General features: G+C 40.7%; 3 protein-coding genes across 4 annotated transcripts; 2 read left to right on the forward strand and 1 right to left on the reverse strand.

Annotated features, from left to right (window-relative positions):
• The first annotated feature begins 1,912 nt into the window (after window positions 1-1,912).
• LOC109981019 (sushi domain-containing protein 3) lies at window positions 1,913-7,801 on the forward strand. Its single transcript, XM_020629637.3, has 6 exons — window positions 1,913-2,069; window positions 2,667-3,214; window positions 4,760-4,954; window positions 5,550-5,697; window positions 6,696-6,863; window positions 6,959-7,801. The coding sequence occupies exons 2-6, from the start codon at window positions 3,139-3,141 to the stop codon at window positions 7,293-7,295; spliced, it is 924 nt and encodes a 307-aa protein (XP_020485293.2). The 5' UTR covers window positions 1,913-2,069; window positions 2,667-3,138; the 3' UTR covers window positions 7,296-7,801.
• A 137-nt stretch (window positions 7,802-7,938) lies between these two features.
• LOC109981020 (caspase recruitment domain-containing protein 19-like) lies at window positions 7,939-13,442 on the forward strand. Of its 2 annotated transcripts, XM_029276548.2 has the most exons (7): window positions 7,939-8,362; window positions 9,300-9,445; window positions 9,597-9,753; window positions 10,086-10,106; window positions 10,333-10,401; window positions 12,230-12,295; window positions 12,471-13,442. In XM_029276548.2, exons 1-7 carry the CDS (start codon window positions 8,092-8,094, stop codon window positions 12,569-12,571), a joined length of 831 nt encoding a protein of 276 aa, XP_029132381.2. In that variant the 5' UTR covers window positions 7,939-8,091; the 3' UTR covers window positions 12,572-13,442. The 2 variants fall into 2 exon arrangements, with proteins under 2 accessions (XP_029132381.2, XP_020485295.2); XM_020629639.3 differs by lacking the exon at window positions 10,086-10,106.
• LOC109981018 (ninjurin-1-like) lies at window positions 13,419-23,339 on the reverse strand. The gene is made up of 3 exons (XM_020629636.3): window positions 23,130-23,339; window positions 17,866-18,103; window positions 13,419-15,485 (listed from the first exon to the last, which is right to left on the reverse strand). The coding sequence occupies exons 1-3, from the start codon at window positions 23,163-23,165 to the stop codon at window positions 15,352-15,354; spliced, it is 408 nt and encodes a 135-aa protein (XP_020485292.1). The 5' UTR covers window positions 23,166-23,339; the 3' UTR covers window positions 13,419-15,351.
• Between the last annotated feature and the right edge of the window lie 103 nt (window positions 23,340-23,442).

Consider the following 23,442-nt stretch of genomic DNA (forward strand, 5'->3'; position numbering starts at 1 on the left):
AATTTCCTGCTAAAGTCTCATTCTTCTCACCTGCCACTTGTTTCCCATCTCCTTTCTATGCCTGCGTGTGTGTGTGTGCGTGTGAAGCAGATTTATGGAGCGGCCCAGACGCTGGTGGCCGCAATCTAGCCTGAACAAGTCATTTGTTCTGAAATTTCAGACACAGGAGACAGAGAAGGAGCATTAATGGTGTTATGAACCCATCACAAGGTGTGTGTTTGTGCAACCAGAGAGAGAGAGAATGTGGGTGGAAGCCAGAGGTTGTCTCTACTTTACTTGAGCATGTGGTTTGTCGACCACATGCATATCTTAGCTGTAATGAAACTTCATTACTCTTACATCAACATTACATTGTTCCTGGGATTAGTTTTGACTCTTAAACAATCTTTGTTTGTATTTGTTTTTTGAGAATAGTTTCATGTTTCAGTTGTCCACAATGGAGCTCTTGTAGTCTTTATATTACCCATGTAACTGTACTCCTCATTTGGCTTTAGAAAAAAATATTTCAAATAATAACCTCCTGGCTTGTGCTGCATCAAACAACTAGCATTAACATTTTACTCAACGCTTGTTTTTATCACATTAGGAACTTACCAAGGACGCTTCAGAGAGGGCACCTTCAGTCTCCTCCACCCAGACCTGCAGCCATATGTGGCCTGGTTGGAGCAGCAGTGTTGATGGGGCCCTCCTGCTCTACTTAATTACCTGTGTGATGGAGTGGTCCCCCCCCCCAGCAGAGCTGCTGTGTCACAATGTGTTAGGGGCAGCACAGACACACTGAGCTGACCAGTCTCACCTGCCTCACCTTTCTCTGTTTCGCTTGTCAGGTCAGAATAATAATAAAATCACACGGCCTGCAATCTTTTTATCACCTTGTTTTTGGTGATGATCCCTGAGCCTAACCCTAACCATCAGGAAGCAAAAATCTCACTTTCATTCCTTTTTATTGAGGAGGCATTATCGACATTCCAGGCCTTCATTATCGAGCCTCTGGATTGTTTATTGGCTTACACAGCGTACAGAGCAATGAAGCCTGGGCAGGGAATAAGTGGAGGGAACTGAGAGTCCTAGACGAAGCCAGACCATATTAACTGTTGCTGTAGCAACCGAGTCCAAATCAAATGGAAATCTGAACACTTTAAGTGGAATAATTTCTCAAAAATACCATTACCAACTGTGTCTCTTCCCCTGCTCTTTCTTAAAGTTCTGCATTTAAAGGCGTAATGATAGAATGAGGTATTACGGTTGACGTTTGGCTTTTCATTAAATTTGAACAAGAAAATGTCCCTGGGAGGTGTGCACATTCTGAGGCAGGCTTTCAACTAGATCTTTATTGAATTTTACACATTCATATGCAATAACACACTGTATCTACTGCTAAATACTTAAGGTTTTAAGTTTTCTCAACACTTAATCCCCTTATCTGAAAAAAAAAAGAATAGGTGATAAATTGTGTCAACTAGAATTTAAAAAATGCTCATTTTAAAAGTTACTTAAGCTGTCAGACAAATGTTGTGAATAATATACTTGACTCTGAGAGTAGTGGAAGCATACAGTTACATTAAATGGACATGCTCAAGTGAATTATAGAGACTGAATTTATACTTTGGTTGAGTAAAAGAAAAAACGTATAGTAAAATGTTCTAGAAACACACACTGCTAGATAACTTGACATGTTTTCTTTTGAGAAGGGTCTCCTAAAAATAACCGTGTTTACATCATGAGTGCGCACCAGGACAGATCTGAATAGCTTTTAATCAGCTATGCTAATATATTCAAGCATCTCAAGGGGAACTGCTGTCTAAACAGAGGCTCCCACAGTGTCTGAGGTGGTGTGTGGAGGTGTGTTCAGGTGAACAGGGCTGAGCCTATGGAGACACTTATCACTCACAGCAGAATCAACCTCACGCATGCTCAGAATTCTAAATGGCAATGGACCAGTATAATGTTTGAAGAAGAGGAAGGTGACGCTGTCAGATGGGAGTAACAAGCAAATAAGGAATCTTCAGGAAACTATTAATGTAGCCTCTTTTTTTGTGTTCTTGTATGCTGATCTTCTCCAGATTAAGGTAATACATCAGTTCATTTCCCTATTAAATTATTACTATGAAATGTACAAAAAGTTCTAATTATTTTATAGAGCTGAAGGTAAAGCTATCTGGTAAAACACGCTGATGTTGCCTGCTTTACTTTACTAAGAAACCTGTCAGAAATGGGGGAAAAAAACAGTCAGAGTCAGTGTAATGAATCATATCAACCAGGTCGATATTCAGCACCTCCATCACATCTGTGACAAAGCACAGGAGGGAAGTGAAAAAAACATGTTAGAGGCAATGAGACTGCAGACACAGCAAAGCGAAATCTAATGTTATACTTATACACACCATCACAAAAGGAGTTATGTAACACATAAACGCCACTTTAATTAGACCCTTCCTTTTATATTATCACTATGACACTCTACATCCTCTGACATAAGCAACACATGTCTTTATAATCCAGTCCTCTATGATAAACCCACTCTATGAACCACTTTAGCCAGACTTATATGCGCACATTAACCGTCAACATGGAGCAGACTGAGCCAGACCGCTTTTATTTTCTTTTAACTTTGAGTTGAACGTCACTGAGTGTGTTTTGCATATATATTTTTTCCACCCTATCAGAAACACTACATCCTGATAGGCGCATACAGAGCAGCGCTGTGACATCCTTCCACACTGTGTTTCCTTGCTGCTGAAGTTTCACCCGTCCTGCTCACCGACTGTGGTACGCAACTTGACCTGACCTGGTGTAATCCTCAAAGTCATTTCTGCTTTGGTCGACAAGGTCTCGACCGATCACTTTATCTCTCGCCGTCCTCTCGAGGGCTCATCCGCCTCTCACGCCTGGAGTAGCCACCACAGAAGCGCTGTCCAAACCATGCACTGGAAGAAGTAAATGATGCAGTGAGAAGAGCACTGTGGGAGGATTCTGTGGACGTAAAGCTTCTCTTTGGGAGGTACGGAGTCGGAATTCTGGAGTTTACGGAATCCCGACGTGTGTATTCTGTACCGGACACAGAGGGACACCGTTGCGCAGTCTTTACGCACAACCAAAAAGAGCGGACTAAGAGGGGGGGACCTGTCAATCAACACCATGTCGGCGGCAACAGCCTCAATAACAGATGTGTCCAGGACCAATTTTATTAACGGACGTGACCTAAGTAGCTCAGGTAAGACCAAGGTGTCCAGTTTATAGCCTACTCGAGTTCCAAGTGTGGAAGTGCTTGCACGGGAATTTGTTTTGCACTTTGCATTTCTTTCATCACTATTCTTAACATGGAGACTCGTATTTTTTTTCTTCTTCAGATTTTACATGGCATGTTTTCCAAGTGACCTGCGTCTGATTCAAACATCCAATCACTGATTAGTCATATAGCATAGTATACAGTATGCATCTAACGTGCAATCCTGTGCAGTACCCCTTAAGGGTCTTACAGTCGCCTGCTTTCTGTAATTGTAGTTCGCAAAGAATTGCTGCATGAATAATGGCCATGGTGGGCTATATAATATGATGCATTTTCAGATTATCCTCTTAATTACAGGCGTGTAAAACATATTTGAGAATTTAAATCACATTAATGAATACAGTTTGCATCCTGCATCATGTGTCATCTGGGGTTTTCGAGGGGAAACATTGCGAGACCTGTCTATCATTTTTACAGAACTCATTGGTTGATTTAAAACGCAAACAAAAGAGGAAGTCAAAAAGGGAGGCAACTGTTTGTGGGTTTATCATCAGAAAGTCCTTGCGCCAACGCACAGCTGGGCGTCAAACGATGACGCTGAAGCAGCCACTCACATAACACATAGGCTACAGACACGGTCCATGAAAGTGATGATCTTTACTCATCGGCAGTGAGGTTCGTCCTTGTGTTATATAAACTTGAATAAAGTGACGTAAATGTCCTTCAGAGCAGAATTTATACCAGCTGTGACTCGCCCACTGTAATTGACAAATTTGTCCAGAAGCGTGTTTAATGCTTCTAAAGAAAATAAGACACTTAACATCATCTCTCATTTTGTCAAGAAGCCTTTGGTGTAACTTGATGCCCCTTGTGGCTGCACCATATGTTTTACTGGAAGTGCACAGCCGATGTCACATTCCTGGATGTTTTCCTTCATTTAATTGAAACAAAGAGGAGTATTGCAAAATATCTCTTTTATCTCATGTCCATTGTTTGGCATGGATATCAGAATCAGGTTTCCCTTAGCAAACAAGCTGCATCTGACACTTCCTAGGACGGATCACATGATAAGTCTTGTAGGAAATCACTGATTTGATGTCAGTGCTTTTAGTTGCATTCCAGAAGCTTGTGTCGTGTTGAACTCTGATATTGTAGGTTCATAGTGACAGACTACTGGCTGACAGTGAGAGACCCCCCCCCCCCCCTCCTGTAATATGCTGTGCAGCATGCTGCTCTGTATGATAAAGGAATGATTAGCATGGCTCCAGATGGCCTGTGTATTTCCACCAGTCATTTAGTTGAATGGTTTATCACATTTCCTGTTTCGATACTGTAAGAATTTGTTACAGCACGGTACAGTGCTTTTTTTGAAGGTCAGGTTTTTGTCACGCAAAGTTGTGCAGCCCTACAGGAGTTCAGTGCTGATAGCTGTGGAATGAATCACAAATCGTCCTGCACTGTTGCTGTGTTACTGTGTCAGCCCTGAGTTGTACGATCATCTTTGTGAAAACTGATCTCTTTGCTTTTCAGTTCAGTCCCAGAACCAGTGCACACCTATGCCCTTACCTGCCCTGGGCACTCAAAAGATCATCCAGGGAAATGGTACCAATGTGGGCACAATCATTTCCCTGCAGTGCCCAGCCAAACACAAACTGATGGGAGGGGAACTAACATGTGTACTAGGCCCAAACAGCACCCAGTGGGTGGGCCAGAACTACTGTAAACGTGAGTAAGGCCTTTACTTGAGGGTTAACATAAAAACAAATGACAGTCATTGTGTTTTACCGAATGCATCTAGCTGTTTTTACATTTTATAACCAGATGTGTATATGCGCAGATCGAATGTTTCTATGCTTGGAGGAGAATTTGCAGCAGCTGCAAAACGTCTCCTAAGCTCTCCCTCAGCTCATTTTTATGAAGACATTGCATTTATATGAACCATTATGTGATAGACATTGTGGCTACAAGTAATGAAGACAACTTCAGGTATTATTTGGCTCAGAATAATGAATGCTTAAAGACGCTTTCAAGAGAGATTCTATTTTTGCTAGAGCTAGTTAAAGGAGAATATTGATAGGAATGCATGAGGAGAGGAGTAATCTCAAGAGGGTGCACAGTTAGTTGTCCTTTTGGTTAGTGACTGGAAAAGGTGACAGCAGAATCTTGATTATGTTGCAAGATGATCTTTCTTTTGTGTGACGCTTGAATGTTACGGTTCACTTCTGCAGCGTGATGAAGGCAGCTGTGTGTAACATTTGTGCGTGCCTTTGAATTAAAGCTGAACAAATGCAGTCAGCAGTCTTCTTCTCTGACACCGCAGCTCTATCTCCGTTTGAGGACTACGGTTTCCGAGTAGCCGTGCTGGCATCTATTGTAAGCTCAGCCATTATCTTCTTCATGTCCATGGCCTTCATCACCTGCTGTTTGCTCGACTGCATCAAAGAGGACAAACGGAAACAGCATGAGAGGTGAGTGAGACGTAAACTGTGTGAATAAGTGCTCAGATGACACAGATGCTTTTAAATGAACTACCCCATTATAGAAATATACTTCACCACAAGTTAAGCTTCTTTATTTAAAGAAATACTTTAGTTGCATCCATAGTTTTCTTGTAAACCTTAATGATGTCTACATTCAGCACACTTAAAAGGCTGTGTGTATCTTTTAGCTTGCACTAATGCTGAATGAAAGCAAAAGTTTGGAAGTTTTAAGCATTTTAAATCATAGAGCATTGTGCACTAGCAGGCAGATGTTTTCTTCTTCATGTCCCTCCTGTTCCTTCATGTCTTGGCCTGTTTCCAATCCCTTGTGTATCATTCAAAGATTGTGAAACCATTGGCAGTAGTGTGCTCTGTATCACTCTGTGTCATCAGGGTGTGCTGCAAAAAGAAACCAACAATGAAAGTGATCATGTATGTCAGTAATCCCTGTGATGCTTAAGAAATACATTGTTTGCTTTTTCCAACAATTTCTTAATTGTGGGTTTTTTTTTTTGTCTGATTATATCTTTTTTCTCTTATTGCAAGAACTTACTTTATACAACTATCTTGGAACAAACGTCTCTTCAAATAGAACTAAAAACTTGACATCTGAAACATAATGACGAGGCTCCAAGCTGACTTTTTTTTTTTTTACAAGTTTAATTTGTTTTATTGCAAAGTCATAATCTGTAAAGTTATTCATACTACAGATGTGAAATAGTGGAAAAAACGACGTTATCCTCTGAAATTAAGCAAACTATTGGCCTTATTTAACACAAGTTGTTTATTGTGGTCAAGTAGTGCCTTCATTTTGCAAGTGAGTAAAAATAGTTTCTAACTTTTTTAAATGGGATGTGTAGAAAGATAGATAGACACTTTATTGATCCCGAGGGAAATTCAAAAGATGGAGAAATAAAAGAGGATAGTGTTACTCATAGTCAAACTGAAAGATTGACCTGCTGGTTTGAATTGACATTTTTTAATAGTGATCCAGATATGTGGCAGTGGGAGGAGCCTCCCCAACAACAAGAGGACAGGCGGTCTCGCTACAGTCCTAAAAGCAGGAACAACAACAACAACAATACCCAGGAGAAGCTGAGTTCACTGTGGGACACCAGTATCTCAGCCTCGTGTGAAAACATGAGGGCCTCCAGGTGAGAAATGGCAACTTCTTTTCTAAAGGGGAAACATTTAAAAAGTCCTGTAAGGCAAGAGGTAAATGACCAACTTCCTGTCTTTTCCTCCACAGATATCATCAACAGTACACCCATCAACCTGTCTGCACGTGTGGCCCAGTTCCTCTGCTATCTGCTCTCCCTGGCTGTGACTATGACCAGCCTCTATTACCCAGAAACCCACAGTATGCACAGATTTCCAGTGAACCACCTCAATGCAGCAGACCTCCTCAGTCAACCATTCAAAGTGCAAGTCCAGGCCCTGACCAGGTCCCAGCAGTAGGTTCTGGTAGGATGTGGCAGTATGGAGGACATCAGACCAGTTTGTCTGGAGGGAACCCATCAAACACAGATGAGGCCAACATGAGGAATTTAAAGAAGGAATTTTCTATTCGGATTATATCGGTGTGAGGAAACATCCCACAGAAGTGTTCTACAGACCAAGATTGTCAACTTTATCATTGAGAACAAAAAGAAGGGAAAACCAAACGTTGTTGAAATGATGACCACGGTGCAGCTCTGATCAGTACTGATGGACTCATGTGCCTTCTGTAAACTGTAATGGCACACTGCCCTCTGTCTGAGAAAGGACGCCATTGAACATTCAGGACTCCAGCCTTGTTTGATTATAGGCTTCCTGTAATTGAAAGAGACTTCCACGCCTGTAATTGAGCTTTTCAAAAAAAACAATTAAATTGTTATGTTGAGATACGTCTTAACCATTGTTGTAACTATATCACAACATTTGTTGGCAACTTCAGAAGATTTGTGAGAAAAAGTCCTCTCCTGAGCAGGAAAAGTCTTGCTTATTGGATGAGGAGAGCCAATGAGAAACCCGTGGCCAGTACAGTATGTAAATATAATTTGAAAGAATGTAAAAAGTTATAATTATTAAAGAGATACTGTTTTGCAATGGAGAGACTGCAGTGTTTGGTATACATTTCTCTCGAGGGGTGGATGAAAATGTGTGAAAGTCTTAATGTTGATGCAGCAGACTGACCATGTAGCTTACAAAATAAGTAATATGGTAATGAAGGGTGTTTCTAATGAGAAAAAAGTGCAACAAATTGTCTTCTTTTTATAATTATAATCATATTTATGATTATTATTAACTATGATTATTATGATTATTATTAATAATTGAACTAGAGCAGTCATTAGTATTAATGGGCGAAGGAAATGAATTAAGGTGATTACGGACATCGCTATGGTCCAATGGGTGCACCTGAGAGCAGATCTTGTTAATCCGCCTGTCAGGTCAGCCTGGTGTCGCAGTCTGCGGACTGATACTTATGATGTGGTGCTGAGGTCAATCACTTGGCCTCGGGCAGGCGCAGCGCAGGGCGGCGCCGTGTGGCTGCTGGTCACACGTACTGATGTTGTTGAACAAAAGGGAGACACAGCGGAGGGAACAGGAAGTTTACCGAGAAGCCGTCTGTCGGAAGGGGCGCCCAACATTTTGTTTGTCAGTATGACAGGTGTGTGAATCCAGGGTAAGGTGTTTTGTCTTGTTTTGGATCTTTTACAGTAATCCCCTTCGCGCTAACTTGTGGGTGACAGGACCAGCTTGCCCGCCCACTTTGTTGCACTCATTTTACTCTACAGCTTCAAGTTAGGTTGTTGTTTTGAATGAAATGAATTCATTTTGGCTTTAGTAAAGCACATAATTGGGCGTTTCTTTACAAGACTTGACGGAGCCTGAGCTGCAATCATTTAAAAAAAAAAAAAAAAAAAGAAAGAGCATTTTAAAAAAGTGTGTCTAAATTCGTTATGTAAATAAAGTCATTTCTATTCGTGATAGACAGTCATTGTCAGAGCTATCCAAACTTATACATTTAAATGATCCTATGTGTATGATGAAACTATTTTAGTATTATACTGATAAAAGTATTTATTTTCATATTTTGTTATTGTATGTGTCCGGGTAGTTTGCCTCACTTTGTTCAAATTTTTTCCAATTGAATTAATCTAGGAATTATTAAATTCAGACAAGGGCTCTTCAAATGAATGATTATGGTCTCTATAGTTTGACTTTTATCTCTGAGTTATTCAACTTAGGTTTTTGCTACAATTTTCCTTATTTAGAAAGTGCAGCCTATTCGACCTTATAAACTAGAGAATAAACCTCTTAGACTTTTATTTTCAGGACTGGACGAATGCCAAGACCAGCTTACTGAAAAACTACTTAAGACTAGACATCAAATCTGCAAGCGTTTAATTAGGCCCAGAGCTTTTCTAGTGAGCTGTACTTGTGCAAGAGAGTATGACCTGTTGCTGACCTGACCTTCACACTAGAGCAGATACAACTTTTTAGATCCCTGATGCCTCCTATAATTCCAAGTCAGCAATTACAGCGTGTTTGTTGTCGGGTAAAATGCATTGATTTAACACTACTTCTTGCTTGTCCTTGACAAGACATTTACGATTGCCATGAGAAGCTCCAGAGGGATGCCCAGTTCCTGTGCTCACATGAGAGGATGGACACTGAACTGGTTGACAGACTGGTGCTGCAGCTGAACAGGATCTACCCCCAGATACTCAGCGACAGGGAGGCACGCAGGGTCAATACAGATAATGCTGCATATAATACTATAAAACATATAAAACTGTTTAGACAGTCATGGAGTCCTGTCACTATATCAATTAAATTCAATTAGAATGATGGTATACCAGTATGTGCAGTGATTAGATTCAGCATGCCTCTCCCTGCAGTTCAGGAACCTGAGCGTGCCCACCGAGGTGCGCTTACCAGAGCTCTTGATGCATCTGTATATGAAGGGAGAGGAGGCCTGTCATGAATTCTACAGAGGACTTCACATTCACGCTGAAGATGTCTACACCAGCTTGCCCACCAGAGTCACACAGAGAGGTAAATCCACCGTGCAGGGTTTCACAAAGATTTAAGTAGTTGAATTTTGCCAAGTTTTGTAAGAAATTTAAAAATAAATATACAGCGGAATCAGAGAAGCTTTTGTTTTGAAAACTACATAAGTCTGATAAGTAGATCCTTAAAGATGAAATGGATATGTGTCTTTCGTAATTCAGCTTCTATATTGCTGCAATATAATGCAAGTTAAATACACTGATCAGCTGGCATTCACCTGAAAGTTTTCCCTTCCTGCTTTCTCCAGTTCTTTATGATCTGTATAGTACATATATTCATATAAGTGCACCTTTTCCTTTTTCTTACATGTTCTAAAGTAATGCTGTCCAATATGCCAGGTGAGATGATGACACAAATCTCCTAACCAACTGTCCAATAATGGTGCACCCCCTGCTGTGTAATACCCTGTGTGGCCTTTTGGAGGCTTATCCTTATAAAATTAGAGAGACGTGCAGTAGCGCTGCCTGCACGCCATGTAGTGGATTTCACATTACAAATGCTATTGCTTTTTTAAAAAGCGCAGCGTTCACCCCTTTAATCACTCAACTTTTCTTTTTGTTCCAGATATTGCAGATCCAAAATGGACTCTCAGTGTGACCAGCTCCCCAGAGCGATTTGTTCTTAATGACAGAGGTAAATCTACTAAACATTAGAAAAAGGAGCATATTCAAACAATAAAAACTCGCCAGGTGCACGACCACAAAAAGAATTTCAAGAAAGTAGAAAAGTTCGCACATTCAGTGTCCTTTAACGTCTTTTAATCTGGGTAGGGCAGCAGCATACAGGGTAGCAACGGACGCGTTTCAGCAAAGAGCCTAAAGGACAATGAGTGTGCTGACTTTTAGTTTCTTGTAAATCTAATAACGTCACTCCACAGAGGAACAATATGTATAATGTTCTTTCTGGGGGGGGGGTTTCTTCAACTTTATAATCGTATCTGTAAATAATGACCAAACTGAATGAGTGTGGGTGAAATGTTTCCTGTAATGCAAAAAAGATCCCTGCTGTTTTCTATGTTTTGGTCAAGTACAGATAATGTATGCGTACTTTGAGTAAGAATCAAAAGCTGTTCAAAGCACACCACATTATAAAGGAACTGATGACCTGTTTTCCAGGCAGAGTTTGTTTTGAGAACAATAGGGAAATCACTTCACAGAGTTTGAGAAGTTATTTGAGATGCAACATTGGTACAGTAATCCATCGCAGTAAGCCCTGCAGTCAGTCAAGTTTTGTTTTGATCAACTGCATGTTACCAATTTAAAACAGACGCTGCTGTAACAAAGAGCTTTTATGAAACCGTCTTCTTTCTTATGCGTGCTACCGATTTTACATTTTAAATTGATGACGAAAAAACGACCACATTATTCCAAGAACTAACTCGATCATCAATTATTAAAGGTCATGATTATTTCAATATAGTCTCATTTCATTCCAGGACAACAGGGCTCAGAAGTGCACAGCTGTTAGCTGCCTTTGAAAATTAAATTACATTATAATGATCACACAACTTTTAGAATGTGGGTGTTTGAATTCACAGAGCCTTTCATAACGACATTGAACATTTTACCCACACTTGTGTATCTATTACCACCTTGGTCATCTAATCTTTTCTTCTCCTTTTTTTCTATTTCTTGATTTTGTTGCTTCTGTTTTACTGTATACTTACCTTGTACTTGCATGAGCAGTGCATACTAATTTGTAGTTAACGGGCCTAAAAACACATCCAATTTGATATGTGACAGCAACAGTTTTTTTTTTATCTTTTGTGTGTTTTTTAAACATGGCGGTCTTTCAGTTTATGTGTGTCAGGGTGCCTCTGCACCCCTCACTGATCCTCAGATAAGCCCCTTAAGCCAAACTAAGCTTTGTTCTTCAGCGCATGTAGTTGTCTGCTGAACCTTTTAACCCTGAGCCTCACTATGTGGGCCCCTCTGCTCCACGCTGCTTCACCATCTATCATCCCGTTGCATCCAGGGCTTTGGTTTTGTGGGTCAGTTAAGCTCACGTGTAAACCCCTCTGTCCAAAGCAGCCTCCTGTGGCCTGCATTCCTTTTGAACAGTCAGGGCCGCATCCTCGGGTCAAAGGTGTGTCAGCAGGAAAATGGGTCATCAGTGAAGTAGTGAAACAGTGACACCCATTCATAATGAAGACAAAGAAATGTGGCACATATTGACTGTGAACAAGAAAATTGTCTTTTTACAGAGCAGATGTGTACTCTTCAGTCTTACCATACTCTCTGATGTACGTCGCTTTGGATAAAAGCGTCTGCTGAGTGAATTGAATTGTAACCATATCCTATTGTAATTTTTAGTTTGCTTTTATTTTTTAACTATTCAATCTTTTAGACAACACTGTTCAACTATGCACAATACATACACCCACCTGCTGATCACTCATATGTTTATAGCTGTTGTTTGTCTATAAAAGTCCCCGATGAGAACCTTTTCTTTCTCTCTGCAGGTCCGATGTTCTTCCTGAGCTGTTTCAGTTTTTTAGTTGGTGTTGCACTACTCTACTATTATGGAGGTGAGTCATGCAGAATGATGGTTTATACATCAAATGATGTAAGTGTAGACCGGTATCCAAGGCATCTCCATAGTTTTTATTTTTTATTTTGATGAAAACATACCACTCTGTTGATTTTTAAACCACTCTTTCCTTAAAAACTAAAACTCTTCGTTGCGGGTCTTTCTCCCCACAGAGGGTGAGACATTGAGCTCTACTGGTCCGTTTCTTCACTGCTCTGCAGCAGCACTTGGGAAAGGTGCTAAAGATGTTTTAATTTCATATGCTGAGGTTTGAAAACGGAACAGAAGAGGCCATTAAGGTGCTGCTGAAATGCTGAAGAAATGGTCCCTTCAGAAGAACAAGCCATTTACTGTGCCACTTTGCAGTGCCAAACTCATATCCACTTAAAGAGCTATCGAAGCTTTTTTTTTTAAATCTCAATTTTTTTCTAAGCAGTACTGACTTACTTTGGGAAAGGGAAACAATGACGCATATCATTCTGCCATGGATTCCCACAGCTGAAACCTTTTATAAAAACATGTAATGTTCTACCCTAACACTTGTGTATATATAAAGGTTATTTTGTGTATATAATCTATCTGATCACATTTTCTTAGTAAATACTGACTGACATTATGACCTCTACTCAGGTTTTAAGATGGGAGGAGCTGTGCTGGTAATAACACTAGTCAACAAACTCTGCTTTAAGTATAAATATGACTAATAAAAGGTTAAGTTTCCCCACCTGAAAAATGTTTAATCTAATTTTAATTTGACCTTTGATTCTCGGTAATGCACAAATTTGATTTATCTCTCTGTGCCTTCTTGGTGGGGCTGTTGGTGAAATATGCACAGAGGATTTTGGGACAGAATAGCCAAAAATGCACGATGTAGTAGGACATCCTGGTATTTTTCTGCAAACTACATTTGACATGCGTGTATCGGGACATCGCGCTCCATGCCTCTGTATCTTTAATACAGCAAACAAAATGTAATCAAACATGTTTGTCAAACACGGTGTGCAAATGTTCCTGGGAGTAAAGGTGTTGAAATGTAATGTCCTAAGAAGAAGCCTTTAGGGAACGGAAGTGACTAAGGCTGTGATCGTGAGTGGACTATTAGAATGTTGAATTTTGTTTTGTTCAAATAAAGCACAAAACATGAAGTTCTATCTTGTTTTTTTTTAAATTTAGAATAACAAAGAATTGACAAAGATGTACATTACCCAAACCAATGTTCGCTCTGTGAACATGAAATGGAGTTTGGATTGAATGGCATCAATAAAAACACTAGAGGGCGCTGCCTCATTCAGTTCACCAAAATTAGAAACAAGGGAAGAAGGCGTTGTGGTGTACTATAACAATGACAATCTAGGGCTACAGACAACCAACATAAATTAATAATTAAACAAACTGATCGATGAATAAAGCCGTCTTAATTAAATGCACACCATTGACTGCTCACAATAGGCCTTTGTACAGAGTGCGTAAATGTCATACTCACTTGAAGCCCTTTAAAGTATTACTGATTATGACGACTCAGTGGGGAAATGGCCACATCATAGATGGTTTATATACAGTTCTGCTCTTCTGGAGAGCTCAGGTGTCTGAACCCTGGAGAGTTGAGATCTGACTTCTCTGCAGAGACCGAGCAGTGAATATGAAGAGGGGACTCAGAGAGGAAGAGGAGGGCAGGGGAGGGGGGAGGAGGGGGGGGGGGGGTGGAAGTGTCACCAGGGTGATTGTCCAGTTTGAATGCTGGTATCCATCATTCCCAAGAGGGATCCGTATTGCTTCAACCAAGCTAAAACTCCTCCTTGATCATCAGCATCCTCTGAAAGTGAGACCCCTACTGAGCCAGGACTGAGATGGAGCCAGAAGTGTGGGAGCCGAAGACATACATTATGTATCTATATCAGTCTACAGATCTGCTCTGAGTGGAGCTGTGTGTGTCATCAATCTAGCTCTCTGCAAGTCGTCCTGTTTCCAAGGTAACCAATGATAGTTGTGGAGGAGGAAGAGGATCAGATTGTGACATTGGTTTGTCATCTCAAAGGTGCTTTGTCACGATCCTATAGAAGAAATTCTACATACCAGTCTTAATAATCTTCACGTGTTTTGCAGATTTTATAAAACGAACTAAACTGGTTTTGTTTAAAAAGTTGAGCGTGTAAATTGAGCATTTGCTTTTGCTCTAATTTGGGGTTTAGGTGACATTGCTGAAACACTGTCTAATTAAGGCTTACAGTTTAACAAGCGGTTCAGCTGGGCTCTGAGCTGTGTTGATGAATTCACCAGCTGCCGGTCCAGAGAACCACAGACACACTCCAGCTTTGCTCAGAGAGTCGAGGCACAACCAAACATTGTTTTAATGTCATGTTAGGCTTGTGGCCTGTGGTTGTGGACAGCTGTGCTGAAGGGTTAACCTGCGGAGGTTGGACAGCTCTTTGACTCACATGAGGCACACCCTGTTCTTGTGTACATTCCCTCAGTTGCCCCATGACACCAGTCCAAGCAATCCAGACAGAAACCATGACATCTTGCACGAACGTCATTGATATCATTAAAAATTGAAGCCTGTTTTTCCATTTTTTATGCACGTGTAACTGTGCATTTGTAGTCTGGCAGGGCTTTAGTTCACTACCGGGCAGCAAAGGAGACAGACAGCATGAGGTCACATGTGCCTGACTGCTGCTGTCTCCACTTTCCTGTTTGTCCACCAAAAACAAATGTTGGGTTGTTTATGCACCAGACCCCATTGTAATTTCTGCTGTTTCTCTCTTGTTCACTCCGCCTGCAGCGGTGTGCAGGACAAAGATTTTCTGGTAAATGAGCCAGCTGTTGGATTTTTGTTTTTGTGTTGTTTTCCGGTGGAAAATTCTCTGAGAGCCTGGAGAGGTCAGTGTGTTTTTAGGTCAGGTAGGGGGATTGTGAAGGTCGGGTCAGGGGAGGTGAGGACCAAAAATATGCTGACTGCATGCATGGCAAACTGCTTGTAGAGAGAACAAGGAGCAGCAAAGGAGACAGGATATTGTGATCAGAAGAGAAATACCTGTGTGTTGTTGTTCATTCACATTAGTTTGGCTTGTTGACTCCAAATGCCGTAATAAAGACATTCACGACCACTATGATAAAAACCAGACATGTAGCCAAGTCCTCCAAAATGTCTAACCTCCAATGTTTTTGTTCATCATTCAGGTCCCATCGAACTGTAGACAAAAAAGGAAACACACACTCAATCAATGAATGTCAAATCAAACATAAGCAGCCAACTTTAAACTTGGACTCCAGCCGACTCAATATACACTGATTTACTGACAACCATAAATCCATACACAGATCATTCTGGGTGCATGTTAACAAGTGATCACACTAACATTGCAGAGGAACAAATATTACATTCTGACAAGGATGTATAAGAGTAATGAACAACATAATTCAGTTTTTAGTGTTTAGAAACTTTCATTTCATGAACACTCGTACCTAAGGTCCCCATGAAGCTGAACTTTGAGAGTATCTAACTGCCTTGTCTTGACTTATTTTCAGTTCAAATGGGAAAGAACCAATCACAAGATAGAAGACGGGACATAACATTGGGGTGACTGTGATTGGATCGTTGGCTTCAGGAAAGCTTTTTAATAGGTTAAAAACATTTTACAAAATCCCCTGAGTGAAGGATGAGTCATCATCTGACATTTGAGGCGCTTTAAAGGAAGAGAAAATACAGTTATTTTGGCGTGAAAGTACTCAGAGATAATGCTTTATTGAAGAAGATACAATGCTTACGCAATAAATCTCAAATCTTCCTTCCAAATCCCCCAAAAACCCTTTTTATACTTTTTTTATTAGAGTTTTATATTGGTTAAGAGGTCAAACCCCCTAGGGCCTATTTTAAGAATAAGAAATGTCCCTATGTTGTTGAACATAGTGTTCTGTACATTTTTCTTTGTCTGTGGCAAACAACGTAATATTTAGTCCAAGCATGAACCTGTACATGAAGTAATTCATTATTTATGTTGTCAAATTCATCCCTTACTCAGCAATTCAAAAGAGTAGAAAAAATGTGAAGGAAGATTTTTTTTTTTCAAAGCATACAGAAGGGACAATACAGGGAAGAGAGGGCTGACGGAGGGAAGTTCATAGTTACTGTATGAAAAAAATGTGTCATTTAATGTGTACTTTGAAGTTGTAAACACAATGAGGACACAGCAGTACATGTGATAATGATTTATTGGGATCTTCATCATCACAGGGACTGGCCGGTGAATAACATTGGGTGTGATCAGGAAAAATTGTGTTGTGTGTGTTGTGTGTGTGCGTGTGTTGGGGTTGGGGGTGTCAGCTGATTGGACTCTACAGGAATATGATCTGTGTACATATGTGTGTATATGTGTGTGTGTTCATGGGAGATAACCAAAGGTTAAATGGTGTATAAGGACCCCGCCTGTGTGTGTCTGATCTGCCTGGATGGGATGGGTAAGGGTGGACAGGGGGTGGGGGTGGTGATGGAATGTAGGCCACTCGCATCACGCGCCACTGGCTCCATTAGACAGAGCTGGATCCACAGGCGTGTGAGGGGAGGGTTTAGGGAAGAGGGTGGTGGGGGCAGTGGGGTTCAGAGCAGTCAGAGAAAATGAAGGAAGAGGAATGAAAAGAGATGTGTTTGAATATCTGGGGGTGGGGGGTGGCAGAAGAGTCACTTGGTTTGGTGGAAGGAGGGGTTCAGGTCTTCATAAATGTGTGATGACTAACAGGCTGACGGACCTTTTTACTGACGCATGATTCTTGAGAAAACAAACAAGAAAAAAAAACAAGTGCAGGAATCTTTGGTTAGACTTGATTATAAATTATGATGATGACTATAATTTGACTATTTTAGTAATTCACATCTGTATTATAGTAATATATTAACAGAGGTTACAGTAGGAATTCAATTAAAACAAGCAGATACTTGGGAAAGGTGAGATACGAGATACTGCCAAGAATACTTTTAATTCAAAATAGACTACTTTTGCATCATAGATTACTAATATGGGTGGGTGGGGTGGGGGGTGTTCTATAATAGGGTGGTTACATCTTAAAAGACTTCAAAGGCAGATACTGACAAAACTCTATTTACTCCTCCTGCTCGAGTTAAAATGAGTCAGTGTGACCTCGCTAAAGTTCACTGATCTGCTTTATGTCAGAGCACATTGAACCACAGTGTAACATGTACGGTTATATCTTATCTGAAGTTCATCTTTCCATCTTAATCGAGCTATTTTTCTCCAAACGTGGCTTATAAATGCAGAAATCCTAAAAATCACTGGGCGTATCACTAAATGGCTAATTGCATCATTTGTTTTCTTCCTTACTTCTAGACATTTATAGCATGTACACTCACATATTGACCTTTAACCTGGTGTCTGGAGGGTTGCCATGGTTACAACTAGCCAGTAATGAGTTGTTTATGAGAAATCGGTGGACTTGACGTTGCAGAGGGGACAGGTGTGGAGGGGAGGAAACTCAAAGGGCAAGCAAAGGTTGCGACGCTCAGCAGACAACAAAGACGCCAAAAGGTCTAAGGGGGGACTCTGTTTAGTTCCTCACCTATGAAGATAAGCAGGACCCCAACTGTGACCTGCAGACAGAGGGAGATGCTGATTAGGGTGACGATTGGGGTGTAAAAGGAGAAGTCAGGCCCCTGGTCGAGCACTGCCTTCAGCTGGGAAGCATTAGCCATCAGCAGAGCCACATCCAGCATGCTCTCTGCTGCACTCTTCTTGTTGGTGTAGTGGTTCATGTTCAGAGGGGCGGGGCTGCTGGGCCGAGCATCTGGATGGGAGGCCTGGGGATAGAAGAAAGTATCTGGCATGGAGATAAAATGTTTATTGCTTTCAGATAATGCCTGAAAGAAGAATTCCTGGAATTAAACAGAAAGGCGTGCAGGCTCTGTGCTACTGTTTTGTTGTCCCTGCAGAGCAACAAGCCGGCAGCATGCTGATGATGATGGCAGTCATTTTTGTGCTTCCTGTGCACTCATTCTGAGGATCTGGTTATCATGCTGACCTAATTAGCACAACAAGAAGTCAGTAGTGCAGAAAATATATACTTACAAACCAGTTACATGCCCTAGTGGACAAAAGAAACACAGCTGCATGTGTCATGTTAATGGCTTTCAAGTGACTGTGGCTTTAAATGGACACATTCACTCTGCAACTTTCCTTGTTCCGTGTCAACATATTTTAACCTTCCTGTTGCTGTGAGACCTCTGTTCTAGATTTTGTTTGAGTGTTTAAAACGAAGCAGTGATTTTTACTGTTTAAGTTTGTAGTACGGGGTGATGCTGCTAACTTTTGGTTGTATCCTTTCCCATCTGTCCTTGTGTCTAGTAGCAGCATCAGAGAGTAAATTACATAAATAACAAAGTAGGCCCCGAACAACTGTTCTGAAACAACTAGAGCAGATTGTATTAATCCTGCTTTATGATGAGGCTCTTCGGAAAAAGGGGAATAATTTAGGCAGTATCTCGTCAATAAGTGCTCAACAGGTGATAGCTGAAAGCGTCAACAAAAATCAACTTTTGGTTTTGTGTTAAATTCTACAACCTATTGATCCTTGTGTGGGCGAAGATTATGTAACAGACGCGTAGCCAGGATTTGTGTGTGTGTGTGTGTGTATGTGTGTGTGTACTCCAGCCAAGTGGACTCTGCCTGGCATAGAAAAAATATAATGGGTCAGCAAGAGATGAATAACTTGTCATCTTGTTGCAATAAGAAATAACTCTCTTTTTGAAATCATGTAGAAAAAAAAACCTCTTCCATCATGGGCGCTGCTGCTGAATGAACATCCACTTGCATTCACTATTCAGTGTTGCCTGACTCACACCTGAGCACGATCATACACACACACACACACACACACACACACACACACACACACACACACACACACACACACACACACACACACACACACACACACAAACAAATGCTCACACACATGCTCACACACACACACACACACACACACACTACTCTTCGAAACACTGAAACCTTCCTCTTTTTTTCTCACAACACACCCTGCTGCTGCTGCAGGGAGCACAGTTTGTCAGGGATTAACCAAACCACAGAGCTGGTACGAACTGTCCCCCCTCTGAGCTGAGACAAAAAGAGGAGAAAAAAAAGAGCTGCACCCTCTAATTTGCTACAGCTGAATTACAATGTCTTTAAGAGATTCACAACAATCACATGGCATGGTTTTGTTGATGTACGAGGGGGAAGTACAAACTGCACAGAAGGTGTGGTTGAGGGGGTTGTACTTAGTAATTACTGTGATGGTTTTATTTTTTAAGCCATATTAAAAAAAAAAAACGAGCCATGTCTAATTCTTCAAGTAAGACATAAGTCATGGTTACATGCATCACAGGCCCAGTTCCACATTTAGGGGCGTACCTATAATTGTAGATTTGATCATTTGGCATAGCCTCATGAGAGCATCGCAGAGACATCCCAACAACAACAACCAGCAAAATCTTCTCCTAATGTTTATTACCGGGGAGCAATAATGTCCCATGACTAGAGTCATAACAATATGTCATACAGCTCTTAAAAAAATATGTTTCCCTACATTCTTCAGGAATAGCGATGTAGTTTTGTGTTGTGTGTAGTCCCCTCCCGTGTGACTGTGATTTGTGCCAAATGCTACAAATGGCTCTGTGTCATGACGTGTTAGGGTCACACATGCTGCTCTCATACACTGACACAGGTTTTTTTTTTTTTTTAAGGACAGCCCTTTATCCCTGAGTCAACAGACCACAGTGAGATAATGTTGCTGTGAGATCACAGGATGGAGTCAGAATGTCTAGAAAGTACAGCACATGATATTTCTCCAGAATTCATCAGCAAATATGAAGACCTCTTTTAGACTCTGAGCATTGTGTACACACAAGGCAAAGACTAAGGCCCACCTACCTAGTCACACCAAGTTGTCATACTGCTGAGAACATAGGATAACCACTAATCAGAGCAGATAAGACCGTGTGAGACAAAAAGACAGTGAATGGGGCGCTGGTAGCTCAGTGGTTAGTTCGTGCGCCCCATGTATGGAGGCTATAGTCCTCAAAGCGGGCGGCCCGGGTTTGAATCCAGCCTGTGGCTCCTTTCCCACATGTCATTCCCCACTCTCTCTCTCCCTCCCTGATTTCCAGCTCTATTCACTGTCCTATCTCTACTTTAAAGGCAAAAAAGCCCAAAAATAAATCTTTAAAAAAACCCAGTGAATAATGTATATCACGCTGTGCTTTTTGCGCTGTTTGGGTGGGAGTGTGGAGCAAACTGCACGTGCAAAAAAGCAAACAAAATAACAGGATGCACCTGGACAAGGCTGACATTTTGACTACACTTAGTAAAAGAAAAACTTAAAACAAACTACATTTGCATATTTGCACTATCTTTTGCATTTCAATATGTGAAACATTGCTCTTGTCAGTCACCCAGCTATTTACCTTTAGTTATTTTGCACAATCTAAAACAAAGGGTCCTCATTAAGTCAGTCACTCTGCACGTTTCCAAGGTTTCAATGCTTATTATTACTATGAATTATTCACACTGTGTTCCTTGTCTAAAATAACACACAGCGGAGGATGTAGATGGGAAAGAGGACAGGGAGTAAAAGAAAAGTGTGAATATTTATTAATTCTCAGTGATGCATCACTTGGAATAGCAGAACCACGCAGAAGTATTTCAAGAAGACTTCTCTCTGTAAATGTAATGACATGTATACTGGGTATAAGATCAATGAAATCAGATGGTTAAATTATTTATTTATTAAATGATCCCTCTAAATGATTGATGTAGACTAAAATGGGAGGTAAAAAACATGGGGGGGGGGGGGCAATGGCGACATCCTGGACTACCTGTTGTATTACCATAAAAAATATATTATTTATTTTTTTAAATCAAAGTTTGAAAATTAAATGTACAAATATACGTGTGTGTGTGTGTGTGTGTGTGTGTGTGTACAAAATCACACATAAAACACAAATAAAACAGATAAATTATTAACAATTAAAATCACTTAACATTTACATAATCAATAATCCAAATTGGAAAGCAAATTTAAAACGGAATTGTCAAAGTGGCTATTACTAGTGTTTGTTTATGAGCTCTTTACACTCACTTATTCACTCATTTGTATTCCATAGATTCATAAATTACCTTTAGGTCTGCCTTGTAAAACGTCACATACTTTGAACGCTCTGGAAAGGCTTCAGATTGTAAATTCTTGAGACTAAAAGTAAACCTTTCACCTAAATGAACCAAAAAAAGATGCTTTCATTCCAAAAGCCTTGGCTTTCTGCCAACAGAAAGAAATGAACTCAGTCAACCCTTAGCCCATATGATCAAACTACCCAGCTAAACTAAGAACCTGATCATCAGATACTGTGAGAATATGCCAACCACCTTATTTTCTGTTCAACAAAGTTCTGTTTCTGTATGTAGAGAGATCCATGCAACACTAAAAGACACCACTTAGAACCCTGCATGTATTATTTAGTTAACTGGACCTGCTTCTGTTCAGTGTCATGATGAAAGAGCAAATGAACGTGCATCTGTAACTGCATGGGTGTGTGTTTCCCATCCCTTTTTTCTTATACATCAGCACTTCTCTGCTCTCTCCATCCATCATGTCCTATCAGCAGCCTGCCTCTCTCACTCACCTCAAACTCTGGCTCTCCTCCAGAAGATGATCGACCCAACTGCAAATCTAATTTCTATGATTCTCTGTTGGGCTTTTAGCTTTACAGCCTTACACAGTGCAAAGCAAACATAACTTCTCTATCCCACCATGGCACTCAGAAGATGAAACACTTTCTCATTCTTGAAAAAGTTGCAGTGATAATCAAAGACAAAAGGAGGTGCTCAAGATGAACTGAAATCTGACACAGGATGAGATTTCAATGCAACACAGGCACATGTATTAAAAGCCTGTGGAAGGTCAGCATAAAAGATCTTGTTGCTACAAAACAAACCGATTGATTCCATTCGTATTGACTCTCACTAGTGGAAGACACATCGTATATGAGACCAGTTGCTCGTTTTATTGAGCGTGAGGGTATTACATTCTGCATTTGTTGGCTGAGCTTTGACTATCACAAGGAAGTATCTCTGGCTGCCATTCAGGGTCCCTCTCTCTCTCTTCCTCCTCGCTTCTTCCTAAAACACACACACACACACACACACACACAACCACACAACCACACAACCGTATATTTTAATTACTTATCAAATGGCAACTTCTATCGCCACATAAAACACAACAAAGACTTTTTGTCCTGCAACAATCTCATCGTGGCACAAAAGTACGGTGACATTATGTAAAAGTAAAACAGCCTATGCAAGTGTTTTTTGTGTTCATTTTGGCTACTGAAGTGGAAACAAAGGGGTGTATTCATTATTTATAAGTTCACTCAGGTGCCAACAATGCCTCACTCCTCAAATGAGCAAGACTGTCATCTGACCCTGCAGCATGCCTGAACCAAACATGAAGAAATGTTTTCCTTGTGGATCTGCAATCTTACATCATTTGTAGGTAGTTTGTTAAGTTGTAACGTGAGAAGTGACCAAAAGAGACATAACAATGAGTCTTTTTTTGTTGTTTTTTCCATTAACCCTTCACATGAAATGCAGCAGCAATGGCTTAAGAAATGACCACTTCAGCAGATGAGAGAAATTCGGCATCCATCTATTTTTTTTTTTTTTTCCCACTACAATTCTACTTCAGAAAGTCAAACAGGCCTTCACACCCTTTTCGGCTACAGCACTATGCAGAATTTGCTTGCTGTCTTCATAAAATGTTTTCAAATTTCTTACCTCAGTCCCACTCCCCCTGTTGATGCTGCTCATCATTTTCCCATGTGTCAATGAACGCCTCTGCTGCAGGCTGCGGCTCTGTCAAATTGAGATTCAGTGTGTCTGGTTGGGGGGGGGGAGAGAGAGAATATGCTGCGGGACCTGCAGTCATAGAGCCTAATTAACAGAGCTGCGTCTCTAAAATAAGTTCGGCCTATTATAATGTTTTAAGCCACAACAACAAAAAATAGCCTACATACCGGTAGGCTACATTTTCTTATTTATAAAATTCTATTGTCGGCTATAGCAAGCTGTTGAGCTGAGGGAGCGAGAG

The sequence above is a fragment of the Labrus bergylta genome, chromosome 12 (assembly GCF_963930695.1).
Source record: "Labrus bergylta chromosome 12, fLabBer1.1, whole genome shotgun sequence".
NCBI classification, from domain to species: domain Eukaryota; kingdom Metazoa; phylum Chordata; class Actinopteri; order Labriformes; family Labridae; genus Labrus; species Labrus bergylta.